The following is a 15,627-nucleotide window of genomic DNA, read 5'->3' on the forward strand; positions in this document are numbered from 1 at the left end:
CCTGGCTCAGCCCTTCATGACAAGCCCAACTGGCCACCAAGTGTGACTTTTTTTAAAAAGAAAAGTGTTACAGTTTTGCTGTTGAAAAATGGTGTTTTATCACAAATTAACTCCCCCCTCCCCAGTCAGTGACCCATAATTGTTTTCATTTCAAACCCTTTCAAAAAGAAATATCGAACCCCCTTTTGAAAAAAATGCATTGAATGGTTGGAATGTTTCCTTTCCAGCTGGCACATTGCCAACAGTGTAACCCAAGCCTGGTGAACATGGCGTCCCTGAGAACCCCACCATGGCACCTACCGAGCCACTTGTCAGAGCAAAACCCAGTGGCCTTGTCGCATATGATATTATCGTGTGTCTCCTGCTAGTTGATGGTTTTCTTAAAGTCCCAGCACCTGGAGTCATGTGACTATGGGAAAACTCTCAACTTTAATTAACTACACAGCCCTTCCCCGCAACACACAACCAACCCCACCCCGCTAAGATTCACTCCCTTATTGTTGTGGTGTAAAGCTCAAAAACGTGACCAAAGTGACCCCCCCCCCCCTTAAAGGTTTAAAAGATAAATGAAAAGCAGCCACCAGGTGTTATTTTAGACCCACCGATGAAGTTTTTGGGGGGAGGGCCTGACACACACTAGTTTAATGCGTATGCTACTGAAAACCACGTTCAAAAAAAGCAGGCAAAGCAGCACCTCTATGGCCGTGACTAGCGGTGTCCGGGCCGAGCCCCTGGCATTGCTCAGGTACTTGGTCCGGAAGCCGGGCAGCGGCCTGGCTCAGTAAAGGGCTCCCAAGGGTGCCAGAGAAGAGCAGGTGTAGGTGTCGCATGATTGGGTTTCCTGCAGGCAGGCCCACAGAGGTTTTTGGGGCCCTGGGGTAAAATCAGAACCTCAGGGCCCTGCACCCGTCGATAAAATGACCACCGAGGGAAGGGCCATGAAGGAGCGGGCTGGGCTAAATTTGGCTGTGCGTGACCTGGCACAGGGGTCACAGTGCCACCCAGGTCTGCATCAGGCCATGACACATGCACATTTGGTTTGCTCTCCCACCCCCCCCCCCGTCATAACAGAGGGGTGCCCAGCCAAACCTGCATGGCGCTGCTACGAGGGTTGCCAACCTCCAGGAATGGCTTGGAGTCTCCAGGAATTAAAGCTTAACCTTTAATTAAAGGTTATGGCATGTGAGTAAGTCGCCAGGAATACGTCCAACCAAAATTGGCAATGCTTGCTGCGACCCTCCCTCTCCCCTCCATGTGCCAGGTTGCAACACCACTTGGTTTTTTGGGGGGGGGGGCTCTCAAATGGCGGGTGGAGGGGGGGAGCTGAGGCAAACCACCCCTTGCCCTGCCTGCAGGGGGCGCGGCTGTGGGCCTCTGACCCTGCCAAAGTTGTGAGAGACTCGCTTTATGCTGTTGGCACCCCAGTGAGTCCTTTTCCACAGCACCTGGCTCTGTCTGCAGTGTGGGAGCAGAGAGCCCTGGGGTGAGGGGACCGGTTCAGCACTTTCCCAGCACCTAGCGCATGGCTGATGAGACGTGCAGAGCAAGGTGACCGGCCGGCGCTGGGAGTATTCAGCCAAATATTCAGGGCTTGACCTGGGGGGGGCTGCTGCTGCACCCCTCCCCTCCCCCTGGCTTGAAGTGGTTCCCATCATATACAGGGTTGAGAGTTTGGGTCACTGGCTCTCAGCACCCCACTACACAGCTTGTCCCAGCACCCCTGCATTCAGCTGTGTGATAAAGCACCCTGGGAGGTTTGCAGCGGCTGGCTCGCTGGGCGAAGCAGCAATGAGCTGCAAGGCCAGCGGAAGTGCGGCGTGGCAAGCGGGCCAGGCGGCATGTGGGTGGATGGGAAGGAGACGAAAGAAGCCAGTGGGAGAGCAGGAGACAAGCCAAACCAGGCTGAACACAGAAGAGTAAAATGAAGAAAAAAGTGAACAGGGGGGCGACAATCTACAAATAACCTCCCCCCCACCCGCAGGCTGCGACACGGTGCCCGGGCCAACTGCTCACCAAGGCACGTGGGGCTGCAGAGCAAGCGGCCAGCTGGGGCTGAAATGAGGTGGACGGGTGTGCAGGGCTCCTGCCTGGACCTGGTGAGTCCGGTGACAGTAAGGCCCTGATTCGGCAATGCACGATCATATGACTAAGCCCTACTCAGATGAGCCGGCCAATGAGGCCAGCAAGGAAGGGGCCCTCTGGGACGGGTGGCTGGAGGGCTGGAACCCGCGTCGGATGCCCTTACTCGGCATGTGTGGTGCGGCCTCCCACATCCAACCCCGCTCTCTGTCCCCTGACCACCCCCGGACCTCCTGCCCCTCACTGCCCCCCGCTGCCCCATACAACCCCGCCACTTCCTGACAGCCCCCCCCAAGACCCCTGCCCCATCCAACCCCCCAGTTCCCCGTCTTCTGCCCGCTCCAACCCCTATCCACCCCCCCGCTCCCTGCCCCCTTAGCGCGCTGCCTGGAGCCCCGGTGGCACCGGGTCTGGCCGGGCTCTGCGGCTGCACTTCCCCAGGCGCTCGCAGCCCCGACGCCCAGAGCATTGCGCCGGCCATGCAGTAAGCTGAGGCTGCGGAGGAGGGAGGACAGCGGGGGAGGGGTCGGGGGTTAGTCTCCCAGGCCAGGAGCTCAGGGGCAGGGCAGAACGGTCCCGCGGGCCGTAGTTTGCCACCTCTGGCCTAGAGTATCGTTTCCCTGGGCTCACCTGTGTGTTGTGGGTCATACGTTGAGTGATAGTGCTTTGGGACGGGGCGGCCAGTGTGTGTTCGCACAGCGCCTACCCTAACAGGGCTTCTGGGCACTCGTGCAATGTACATTATAAAGTGCACCGGCCTGGGTTAGGAGGTCAGCCCAGATGCCCGCCTAACCTTGGTCCCTTCTAACCTTGGTATCTATGAATGTGAAGGAGACTGTCCTTGTGGTTAAAGCCATGGCCTCGGTCTTAGGATGGCTGGGTTCTGCCCCAGCTTCCCTGTCTGACCTTGCGCAAATCACTTAATCACGCCCAGCTCCCCATTTGCTAAGGGACTAATGAATATTTAGACTGTAAGTTCGGGGGGGCGGGGGGCGGGCACAGAATGTCCCATGTATTTGTACAGTGCCTAGCACAAGGCAGGCCCGGTATCGGACGGGGGCTGGGCTCTAAGTGTTACTCTGATGTAGCCACTATGAATATATAGACAATCATCATCACAATGGTAGGTCCAAGGACAGGGCACAGTTTGTTGCGGCTGAGTCTGCCCCGCGTCTGGGAGGTGAAAAGACATGGTGACATTGCTTTTCTCTTCCCAAAGGAGAGCGGCTCAGCGCTGGCCAAACATAGTTTGCACAGGCAGGGAAGAAGGGACCTTCATTGCACAGAGGCTGGAGCTGGATGACAGTTTGTTATGGAGCAGGTTTAAAACTGAGGAATAGGGCTGTGCTAGGGAGACTGGCAAATAACATCTTTTGTTTACCCATTCACATAAAACAGGTTAGTCAAGCCTGTTGCCGACTGAAGAACTTCAGAGGCCCTGACAAAGCTGGGTGAATGGTGAGCAAGCCGACACATTAACTGCGGGGAGACAAATACAAGGTAATGCCTTGCAAGCTAAGAACTCATTTGAACTATTGCTCTGCATTGCTGGGTTTTCCATGAGCAGTAACCATTCAGGAAACCGAGCTGGGCAACACTGTGGACAGCTCAATGGAGGGGGTCTGGTGGCGTCACAGTGATTGTAAAAACGCCGTATAAAATATTAGACTGTAGAAGTGACAATGCCTTTACGTCAACAAGTGGTGCAGGCTTGCCTGGACGTCCATGTTTCCACCACGTCTTCCTTTCAGTGCATTGTCAGTGCTGGCAAACGCAGCTATTTTACACGTGACTATTACTTTTACAGGGTTCTCGCTTGTCCTTAGCACTTATAACGTGCCAATCGCCTCAACCAAATCACTGACCTGTATTCACTCAGAAAGCCATAGGCCAGTTTCTTGAGTAGAACTCCTGCAATTGGGAACACTTTTCGGTCTAGAAACGTAGTTACAGCCTCATCATTGCCCAGCTTCTGACCCATTAACCCATCTGCCTGCCCAACACCGTGACTCTTTCCTATAGCTGAGAGCCATGCCTGGACAACTTTTATCAGCTGCTTTGAGCACTAGGGCCTTGTTCACCACAGCTGTCCTCTCCTGCACGCTCCTCAGCAAGGCTGCACTTCCAAAAACTCCATCTTCTCAGGCTTTGACCACCTGGTTTGTTTTCAGATTGAACAGTTGAGTCATAATATGTTTGTTTATTTCAACAACTGTATTCCTCGCATAGGAAATGAGCCAAGATGTCTATGATGGGCAGAGTGAAATATGCCGTGTTTACAGTTGCTTTTTGCACTCTCAAATTTTACAATATAATCAAAATCTTATTTTTATACTTCTGGCCCCTGTCATTGACTTAATCTTCTTAAGTGTTCCCATTATTCTGGCTAGTTCGTTGTTGCATGTATTAATTTTAATCTTTTGATCTCCATATTAGCTACTGCCTGTGACTAATTTGTTGCAGTGTTTTCCTTTGTTTTGACCTGCAAGGCGTTTTGATCATGGCACAGAACTCTCCTGGCAGATTGCATATAATCTCTGCACTTCCCGCTCCCCCCCAGCCGTGCTTTGCATAGTTCAACAAACGCAGCTTTACAATTTTAGATGCAATCCACCTCTCCTATGAAGGTGGTGGGGGATGAGGAGGGGGGGTGGAAATCGCGGCATGTTTAGTTAAAGAAACTAAACAAGCTTGAATGAAGGCTGTACATTGAAATACACTGGGTTGAGGTGCTATATTAAATCTTTTATTTATTATTTAAACAGATCTAGAGCTCGCCTTGATAAACTAAGCACAATTATACTAATTTTATATGCAATCTTAGACATCAGTGAGTTTCTACGGCATCCGGTTCTCCCCTTCTGAAACCCAGAGAAGGTTTATATTTTGGGAAGGGTTAAAAGGGACTTTTCAAGGTGATCAGCTTGAGATGGGCTCAGTCCAGCATGCTGCCTCTGTCCAGCCACTTGACCAACAGCTGCTGAGTCATGGTGCTAGCAGAAAGGCTCAGAGCTTTGCAGCCTTGAGATGTGTCAATATCAGGCGGCAGAAAAACAGCTGCAGTGAATTGTGAAATAACTGTGAAATGTGAAAACACAAGGCTGTGTTTTACTTTGGGTCACTTTTTGCTTGGTCATTACAGGAACATTTTTTGCTTTGGTAGCTGATTCTTTAATCCTATGTTGGTTTATTAAAAAAAACCCAACCATACACAAAACCAACCCAAAGTGGCTCACACTAGCCCAGAGGTGTCATTTTTGCCTTTTTAAAAAAAGCTACATGCCAACAATCTTTGCTTCATCCATACATTTTTTTTTATGCTTCAGGACACCCATTTTCCTTTTACTTGGAAATCTCTGCCTTTCTGCCTCACTGAGGACCAAAACTGCAATGTTTAAGATGCCTCTGGGCCAGGGCAGATGCATTGTAACAGCGAGGAAGGAAACGAAACCACTAGCTGTTGAAATGTAAAACACATTGGCTGACTAGCTGCTGAGACTTGTCAGACAAATGGTGGATTCCATTTCCAGTATCCATGCCACGTGCATTAACGCTGCCAAACAAAGCTATTTTAGCTGGATGCCTTTCCATAAAGACGGGAGAGGCTTTGGCAGGGTCTGCACTTAAAAGTTTTTCTGGCATAGCGATGTTGGTCAGGGTGTGATGCTCTCCCAGCCCCTGCCCCCTAACACAGTTAGCTACGGTGGCAGACGTGCTAGACAAGGGTATACTGGTAAAAACAGAGTCCCTTTGCTGGAATAGCTTGCTCTGGTTGGGGAACTGGGTTAAGTTATACTGCCCAAAGAATCCCTGGTAGAAGCAGCTTCTCCTGTGTGTGTGTGTGGGGAGTGTTTGCTGGTATATCAACCCCTTTCAAGTGTGCACAGCTGCTAAGATTGACTGTAACAGGATCCCACCAGAGGCTGTGTGTGTTTGAGTCCTAGTCCACGTGTAGTTTATGCCCAGGAGGGCTTTAAACCTGGAGTTACATGCAAATAAGTAGAAACAGGCCATTTCTGAGATGGTGTGTCTGAGGGAGCCGCCCCAAATCATCACTTCCAGGGTCTCTGCTCCTGGTTGTTTGCAATGAGCTCTGGGAGGTTGTTATCAACAAGTCACCCAGTTCATGCACTTACCCCACCAACCAGGCTGTGCATAATTAAAGGGGACGAGGCGAATCGGATACACAGAGCCACCTTTGCCCAACCCAGCTGCCACAGTGGCCTGGTTGGGGGTGGGGTTGGCATGACCACAGCAGTTAGCCAGCTCTGAGCAGTAACGGGAGCTGGCATGTTGCTCAGTTCTTTTTTATGTGCAACTCCCCCCCGCCCCGGAGTAAATCACTGGTGGAGCAGAAACCAGGTTGGTTTCTCTACTGACGTGGTAGGAAGGGGGTTAGCTGGGTCGGGTGGCAGGGCTGGGTTAGGTTTTGGGTTGAAATGTGCTTTAGAGGCCGACCAAGCCCAAGTCTGGCTTTCCCAACAAGCTTAAGGGGCTGTGCCCTAGTCACTGGAGCAAAAATCCCCACAGTAGCGTCTCTGGTATATGGGAATTCGGCCCATCAGATGCAAGGAGCTGCTTGGATGTCTCCGGGGTTTAAAAACACCTGGTTCCGCATCATTAAAAAAAAGAAAAGAAACAATGAGAGATTTGTACCCTGTTCGCCTGAGGTTCCTTCGGCATATGTAACCCACTCTAATGTACTGTGGGTCCCTGTACACCTCCAGTGCCCGGCCCCAGCTACAGCGTTGTATGTCAGCACCAGCTTCGAGCTAAGGCCAGGCAGACGCGGCTCCTACAGCCAGAGCTCCCAGAGTCAGGCCCTGCTGCTGACCCATCTGGTGTCTCACATTACACAAGGACAAGGGTTTTGCCAGTGTGGCTGTGGCATTTCCTGTCTGTTTGCGCCAGATGCAATCTCGCCTCCATAGGTGTGGGTCTTGCCTGAGCCACCTGCCCAGCAGAAGTTCCTCAGGGACGGCGGCTGCCCGCTTCAGCCAAGGAAGGACTATATGGGAACCGTGTGGTGAAGGCACCGGCCTGGGAGAGCTGCGTTCAGGTCCTGGCTCTGTGTGTCCTTGGTCAAGACCTGTAGGGTGAGTTTCACACAGGGACATAGGCACTTTGCAACCACTTTTAGGTGCAACTGACAAAACACTCTTCAGCTGTTGCCTACCCCCTTAGGAGGCTGAGTTCCCACTGGTGGAAGTCCCCTAAGCTTCTGCCAGGGGGCCTGTGCAATGCTGCCGCGAGGCTGCTCCATGGCCAAGCCCCAGCCCTGAGAGAGCACGCACCCCAACAGCCCGGTGGCCAGAGTGCTGAGCTGGAATGCGCGGAAGATGGCCAGGCAGAGGGGAGGGCGCGCACCACCATGCTGGAGGCTCTCTCTCTCGGGGGAGCTTTCCCACTTTCTATCAATAACCGGACATTCACTGGAGCAGAGACTCACACCTGCCTCTCCCACCTCCCAGGTGAGTGCCTTACCCACCAGGCTACAGGGTCAGTCTCTCGTGGCCACAGGCCCAATTACTACTGAATACAAGGTGGAACAGCTTCAACAGGAGAGACTGATTAAAGAACAACCCAGTAGGCTAGTGGTTAGGGCACTCACCGGCGAGAGAGAAAACCTGGGCGTAAGTCCCTGTTTCACATCGGTTAGAGGAAGGCTGAAAACATGCCTCCGACATCCTGAGCCATTGGCTATAACAGGGCACCTCCTCCCCAGTTGTGTGGGGGCATGATGCGAGGGGGGGACTGGTTTGCTTCTGTGACTCCCTTAGAAAGTGATTGGAAAGCGTGCAGCATGAAACCAAGGCTCCGATGACTTTAGTAGGGGCCCATCCGTGAGTGCCAGCTCTTTACCTGTCTGATAAGCCTGTTTTGATTTCCACCTATAGATCTGAGCTTGTCAAAACCCTGTGCCCCTGACAGTGGACGGCAAGGTCCATTCAGTTCAGTTACAGCCTGCACATGGATATTTACACCCACCCGTGCTTTAAGTATTCATAGAGGCTGAATGCCTGTTTATTGGACCAGCATCTTTTGGTGAGAGAGAGAAATAAGTTCTCATCTTCAGGTCAAGAGCTCTGTGAAGGTCGAAAGCCTGTCTCCTCCACCAACCGACAGTCCTATGAAAGATGCTCCTCATTCCCTTGTCTCTCTGATAGCCTGGGACTGACACAGCTAGAACTGCACTGCCAGCGACATAAACGTATGTGTTAGGCTTCATTCAGCTTTCTCCATCCGAGCATTCTGAGTCTGATTAGACTGTGTGAGAGATCGAAGGGGAAACACAACTAAATTTGCCGGTCAAACGTTGAGTCTAACGAGCTTTCCATCAGGGCATCATGTTTTAACTGCAGTTAAGAGGTTGATCATGCAACGTACGCTCTTAATTCCTACCAGATTTTTTGAGCACCGTGAAGGAAGGTTAAAATACAACTGGAAGCCCTTGATAAGTGTTAGGAAAGGCCAATTACCATGTAACCATCGGAACAACTGCAACCACTTTTAGGAACAAACCATCTGCTAGCCCCCAAAACAATGGATCACAAGGTGGTGTGTGCAAGTAAAAGCAGGACTAACTGCCAAGGTGATGCTGGGAACTCCTAAGGTGAGACTCATAAAAGTATTTAGGTCCCCAACTCCCATTGAAATCAATGGAACTTGGGCACCTAACTACCTTTGTGAATTTCCACCCGTTACCTGGGGAAGATAGAGTATGGTCCTGGTCTGGAACGGGTCCTTATTAATGTCTTCCTCACCTTGATCTTTGAAGTGAAGTAGAAAACAATCTCCTTAAATCAATAAACTGTAGAAACACCCTCATGGAAACCCCCCCCAAACCATGTTTATTCTGGAAGGGGGCGGGGGAAGGGACTCTTACATCTTAGCTTGTCATTTTTTTCTAAGGCAGACATAAAACGACTCCATAGTTTATTCTCAGGACATCTGAATAGTTATTTATTGAAAAGCCACAGTTCCCACACTTTTACAACTGTTGGCTTATAAAAGGCCAAAGCAAAATGGATCCACTATTTTACACAGCTTCTGGAGGGGGAAATCAAGGACATGCAGTTACTGGTCAAAATGCAATGTACATGACATATAGATAAAAACATTGTGAAACAAAGGAATTTAAGTTATGATAACAGTCTACTGGAATAAAAGTTCCTATATTATTATAAACACTTTTTTATAATCTAAGATTGTAAGTAAAGTCGCCTTTTTACATCCACAGATACTTGAAACGAACAAGATGTAACATTTAGAGGGGCAAATGGTGACATAAAACAACTGCTTTGGACTGTTCCATGGCATGGATATATCCATTATGCCAGGATTTACCTGTTGTGGCAATCAGAATTACTAATCCATTGGTACATACACTCTCTGGAGTTAACTGTATCTTTAAGGAGAAGCACATGGTTTATTAACTGGGATGCAGAATGATTCAAACAACTGGATTTTTAAAAAATGAACAGAGAACAAAAAACTCATTTGTAACAGCCTCAGTTTTCTTTTAAAAACAAAGCTGTTTTTATTAATTTTAAGCAGCTGGCATCCACAGAAGAGAAACAAAGAAATGAAAGTACTTGATTCACTCATCTTCACAACAATTTACCATCAATGTATATACAGTACATTAATGAAGCATTGTTTAAACTTTAATTATAACAGGGACACACCTAGCATGTATTCTATGTAGTTTTCCATTAACAGTATTAAACAATGGTGCTCCATATTGCTTATGAACATATAGATATGAAATTAGGAAACCAATGAATCAAACAGAGGTGCTAATCTTATTACCACACAGCTAAAATGGCAATTGTATTGGTAAACTTCTCATGGGTATTTAGAGCGGACAGAAAAATTCCTAACGTGGCTAACTGAACAATAGACTAGGTACATGCACTGGTGAAGAAGAAGCCACCACCACGTGGGCCTCTAGACCAGAATTATCTAATCATCCTCTTCATCTTCTTCATCACTGTCCTTCATTGTGATTCCCTGTAGACCTCCGCCTTCACTAACTGATGCTGTGGCTTCTTCTACAGTCAGCCGGTTTCGCACGGTGTCATAGGTTTTGCTGTTTAGGGTGGAGTCCAGCACTCCTTGCAATCGGAAATCTCTATAGGTTTTCTAGGATGGAAGTGACGTGTTGGGAGGGAGAGACAAACAGCACAAAGTCAAGTTTAATTCCCCAAACACAAATTTCTCATGCTTCATTTTAAGAGGCATCAAACAAAGGGCCTGGTCCTGCATCACTGGGCCATTAACGTCAATGGACATACTCCACTGACATCACGGACATGAAGGGCATTTGACATGGCGGAGGCAATGCAGCGATGCCTTGCAGTGGGTGTAACTGTAACTTGTGCCCCCTTTATACTGACAGAGAAATAGGAAGTGGCCTTTGTGTAAATGAGACTCTGGCCACTTTTGGCCACTTCAACGGGAGTTTTGTCTGAGTAAGGACTTCAGGATCGGTGCCCACTGTGTTAATGAGGCACAAGCTGCAAAGTAAATTGGGAGGTATCCTGTTTCCCTTGGCAATGTATTGCTGCAATACGTAGTTATTTTTCCTCATAAAATAAAAACCCCGTATCAGATAGAGACATGGTTACATGGCTCCAAAACTCTACTCCAGTGAAATGAAAATATTTTAAAATAAATACTCCTATCTACAAAATTCAAATCTTGTTGACAAGTATGTCCTGCACATTAGAGACACTGAATATATATGTCAAAAACAAACACACTGTGCATATGTGTATATGTTTATATCTTCCCCTCCTTCCACCGTCTGCAGCTATTGGTAAGTTACAGAAGTTTCCTGGGTAGTTAAGAATTAAAATTAACCTCTTTGTATCTGAATTTAGGTTTAGAGCCTTCTTGATTGATCTCTGTGAGATAAGACTCCGGTAGTAACACCATTAATTTAATAACACACTATAAACCAGGAACTGGGTGAGGTAGTTACTTGTGGACAAGAACATGCTCAAATTAGTTCTAGCAGCTACCCAAAGCAATATTGGCTTTAAAAGAAAATAAACCCAGAAAAAAAAATTCCTCAGCGAATTAACAAATAGAGATTATTTGCTGGTGCCTATTGCGTCAATCTATGAAAAGTACATTTAGCACATTTCAGTTGTAATTTCGTTATGCTTTGATTTGTTCTTGGTGTAGAGGAAAAGACAAAACATTTTAAACCACTAGGCCAAAAAGCATCAGATAGAACCTAAAATGATCAAAAAACGTATTTACCCCCTTCTGTGATCTTATTTCACATAAACCACTGTGATTTCACACTGAAATAATTATCATTAGTCCAAGACACGCACGCATGCACAGGAAAAAAATGCCACTTTCAGGGTATGTTATCTCACGTTTGTGATCCCTTATTGCTGATTGTATACACCCATTGTAAAAGAAACTAATTCAGTTAACTACGAGAACAATCATGATTTGCATTCTGACAATAAGCACGAGACATACTTACAGATTTTGGGGAGTAAATATTTCCCTTCAACCAAATGTTGGAATTTTTTAAAATTAAACCCCAAGTTAAAAAGGATTAATTGGTAGGATCAACATGTTTGCACATAAAAAAGTCAATTTTTGGAATGTTTATTGTACAATTAGGGTTAAATGTCAATAATATATTTTCCCCCTTGCAGTGTAAATAACTACTTTATAATTGTGCAAAGTATTTTTCTAATCTGTATCTGTCTCAAATTTCCTTTGATTAATTTTTGTACTTACAGTATCCTCATATGCACCTAATATAAACTGTTCTAATTAATGATTTACTTGCTTGGCTACAGAATACATTTCCTCTAAGAAAACCTACCACACACAGTGCTTCGAATGCTAAGAGGTTTGCAAAGTCACATAAAAATTATTACCTTTACCATCCTAATAAGAGTTTTCAGTTGGTAAATGTGAAGCTGCAGGTCCATGCGGTCTGTTAACCAGGTGCAAATGACATTCATGGAGCTGGTATACCATTGCTGCAAGAGAGACAAGAGTTCTCCAGCAAACACATCCCATGAGTATCATGAATAAACACAATCTGCGAACAGGCATATACAATCAGGACTGACCTTTTCTATTTGCCAACCTGTTAAATGACTATGACAGGATTACTAGGGAATTTTTTTAAAAGCAGAATTTCAATGAATGAGCATTTTTTTTTCATAATCAGATTCTCCCCCTCTCACCCCCAAAAAGGGATTATTAAATAAAACATGCACCACAGGACTACAGACTTTTAGCACAACTCATCCATCCACAGTCGCCTCAACAAGGAACATCTCTGGATGGTAATGGAGAGCAACAGCATGGCTGGCTTTTCCACAGGAAGGGTGGGCAGTACCACCTTTGCCAATGATTTGATTTGCCAGCCAGGATGCCAGTTTTATCCCAATGCTTTTCTTACAGCTGTTCCACCATGACCCTGCCACTAACCACATCAAACCCAGTGATTTCTTTGCCACTTACCTTCTTTGAAATTTCACACCCAATCCGCTGTAGGAGGTCTCTGATTCCCTAAAGGGAGCAGACTGTATGTACTAGGGGATTCTAATACAACCTGATCATATCAGTACATGGTAACTGCAGGGCTAGGATACCCTGTCATAAGAGCATACAGCACTGGCTGCCCTGTCTGCTCCAGTCTCAACAATGCTAAAGATGGAAAAGCATATAGCAAAAACAGCTAATTTCAAGATGTTGAAATTATAGCTCCCCTCAAGGGGCTGAACTTTTGCTTCTCGTCTGTGAAAAATGCTCGCAGCTGTCACGGCAGACTGCTGTCCCTGCAGAGCAAGAAGTCTCTGGTGGGCTATGGGGTTAGAGCACTGCTCCGATATTCATCCATCTCACTCGGAGACATATGACTGAGCAACGCTCCCAAACGGCAGGATAAAAAGGGGGAAAAAATTAAATCAAATGAAATGTCACCAGTTTTCATTCCACTTTGTCTTATCAAAAGACCAACTGAAACTGAATTCAGAAGTTGCTTGTGCAGAGGGATATGCACACACAACTTCTCTCTCACACACACAGGATGCGCACACATCACGCCTGTACTATGACTTTTCACGTGTGCCAATACGTGCACCAGAGACGAGTGGAAATTTAAACAAGTGCTAGTTGAAAATGCTTTTAATGCTCTCCCCTCCCCACTCCAACCCTCCCTAAGACAGGGTGTCTGTTGGGCATTCACATCTTTTGTCAATGTGACTTCAAACTTGGGCTGACATTTCTATTTCTCTTGTAAAGGAGAACGAGGCAGTTCAGTTCTTCGATTATGTCCCCATTAGTGAAACTCTCTTTTTTAGCCCTCTTTGGACATCATCCTTTGAGGTTTGCTGTTCTCCCAGTTCATCAGACACTCACAAAAACAAGCCCCCCCCCCCCAAAAAAAAAAGTTAATTGCAAAGGGAAAAAAATGAAAATTGACCAAGGCACTGATGCCTGATTCTTCCCTCTGTCCCACCAGCTTTATGCTAGAGATCCTCTGTTGATTTCAATGCAGTTACTCTGGTGTAAAACTAGGGTAAAAAAGCACAGGGTCAGGCCCATGTTAGTATAACTTGCACATTTCAGCACTAACAAAATTCCCTCTTTAATATTAATGGATCATGCTGGGGTTGGGTTTTGCAGATCTGTACTCCGACCAAACAGCAGGCAATCAAGACACGTCATAGCCACAGAGGGCACTAGAGGCAAGAAGTGTGGAGTCTAACCTGGTGCCTCATTCTGACCGCCCACTCCAGACTTTGCTACCAGTCATGGGCAATGGAAACCTGTGGCCTCTCCTATGAATTTTCCCTCTGCAGGGGAATGTGTCCTCATGGAAGAAACAGGGGACAGCGAGAAGTGAAACCCCCTCAACTTGTTTCTCTCAGGGATATATGCACATGCCCCATGCTTCTCCCTCTCACCACTCAGCTCCTATTGGTGCCTGGTGAAGATGGCCGCTGGAGGTACTGTGCATTCAGAGGCTTCCCTGACCATAACTGCCCCCGAATACACCTTTAAATGGGTCTCTTGCACTACATTTCCCTGTGTTGATGGGACGACTTCCCTCATCTAGCTCCTCCTCACCTACTTATTGAGGTTCTTTCCTGGGCACCCCTCACCACGGCATCTGGGTGTCCCTCTCCAGCTTCGCAGAGATCGGTACAGACCAGTCATTGAGTTCCTAACCCAGGGAGCCACAGAACTTCCCCGGCTGCTGAATCTGCAGAGGATCTCTGAGGTAGCTGAGAAAGGGCTCAAGAGGTCCTGTAGTCAGACCACTCCCTATTCATTGTACCCTGGCCCAGCGTCCACTCCTTTCCCCGACTCAAGGGGAGGTTTTCTGTCCCAAGTCAATTGTAACCTTGCTCCAGCTCTGCCTCCGTAGGATGTTTCCATTCTCCCTGGGGCCTTTGGGCACAGGGCAGCTTTTCCACATTTATAATTCAGTTTCTGCTTCCCAACTTAACTTGCATCCCCTGGTTTAACCCATTCTATCAGTTTTGTTTCCTGTAACCCTTCAGCCTAACCAGGGTCAAGTGTTTTGTAGGCATCACAGCAGAGGTGTGTTTTAAGACTGCTGTCAGGCTGACCTGTAATTAACATGCCAATTAGCAGCAATCTCCAATGAGGGCTGAGCAGAACTCGGTGAAGATGTACTTGAGAGAATGCAAAGGGCCTGTTTTTTGTTTTGAACTTTTTATAATTAAAACATCATCTTCCCTGGCTAGGCTCCGAGACACGGCTCAGCAGCATGCTGACAAAGTGACAGACTCATTCAGCCAATTAAACCCAGAGAGAACCAGGTAGTTCAAATCCCGGTGTCCTATGTTCATTATACTGCACTTAATTACTGTCTAGTGATCTGGGAAACATTAACCTCTGTGTGCTGGGAACCCTGAATATGAATACCTTATAACATTCATTTGGCTGATTAAATGAAAGGCTTCCAGTAGCCCCACATTTACCCTCTCTAGCTAGTCTGATAGGATCCTATGATCTCACTGAAGTAGCTAAGAGAGGCACCTCTCCCCACTTTCACTCTCTACCCGTACCCACTCCCTCTACTGTCTAGCCCCAACTCCAGGATCTCCTTGGACGACAGATTTAGCTGCTTTTCAGAGAGACATTTAGCCTCTTCTGTTTGAAAAAGCAGGTAGCAAGCCAACCTGCCGTGTGCTAATTGTTTGTATGGACTGTTTTCTATGGAAGAAACCGGAGGTTTCCTGCACAGGCTCATTGCGCGGTGCCTAGAAGCTGTGAGAGATTAGTAGTAAGGCTACTTGCCAGGGGCGATCTATGGCTCGGACCCCTTCCCACATTCCTAGTACGTTCCTGGGTGCAGGCTGCCTCACAACATACACCAGAAGCAGCACATGATCGGCACATTGTCTGATTCACCCCAGGGAGTCCGTTTGGACCCAGCAGACCAGGCTAAAGGTGGTGCGAAGGAGCTACTTTGCCTAGGGCACCGGGTTCATTTTAATTTGTTCCTTTACTATCGCTAGGAGAACAAGT

General features: G+C 47.5%; 1 protein-coding gene across 9 annotated transcripts in view; it reads right to left on the minus strand.

Moving 5' to 3' along the window:
* Positions 1-10,033: 10,033 nt before the first annotated feature.
* The window catches only part of CADPS (calcium dependent secretion activator), a 380,054-nt gene continuing 374,460 nt past the window's right edge, over positions 10,034-15,627 (minus strand). For all 9 annotated transcript variants that reach the window (XM_077821175.1, XM_077821172.1, XM_077821173.1 and 6 more), the window contains 2 exons: positions 11,991-12,095; positions 10,034-10,224 (listed from right to left, as the gene is read on the minus strand). In XM_077821175.1, coding sequence (XP_077677301.1) covers positions 10,045-10,224; positions 11,991-12,095 — 285 coding nt within the window. In that variant the 3' untranslated portion in view covers positions 10,034-10,044. The remainder of the gene's footprint in view (positions 10,225-11,990; positions 12,096-15,627) is intronic.

Source organism: Eretmochelys imbricata, chromosome 7 (assembly GCF_965152235.1).
Source record: "Eretmochelys imbricata isolate rEreImb1 chromosome 7, rEreImb1.hap1, whole genome shotgun sequence".
In the NCBI taxonomy this organism is placed as follows: domain Eukaryota; kingdom Metazoa; phylum Chordata; order Testudines; family Cheloniidae; genus Eretmochelys; species Eretmochelys imbricata.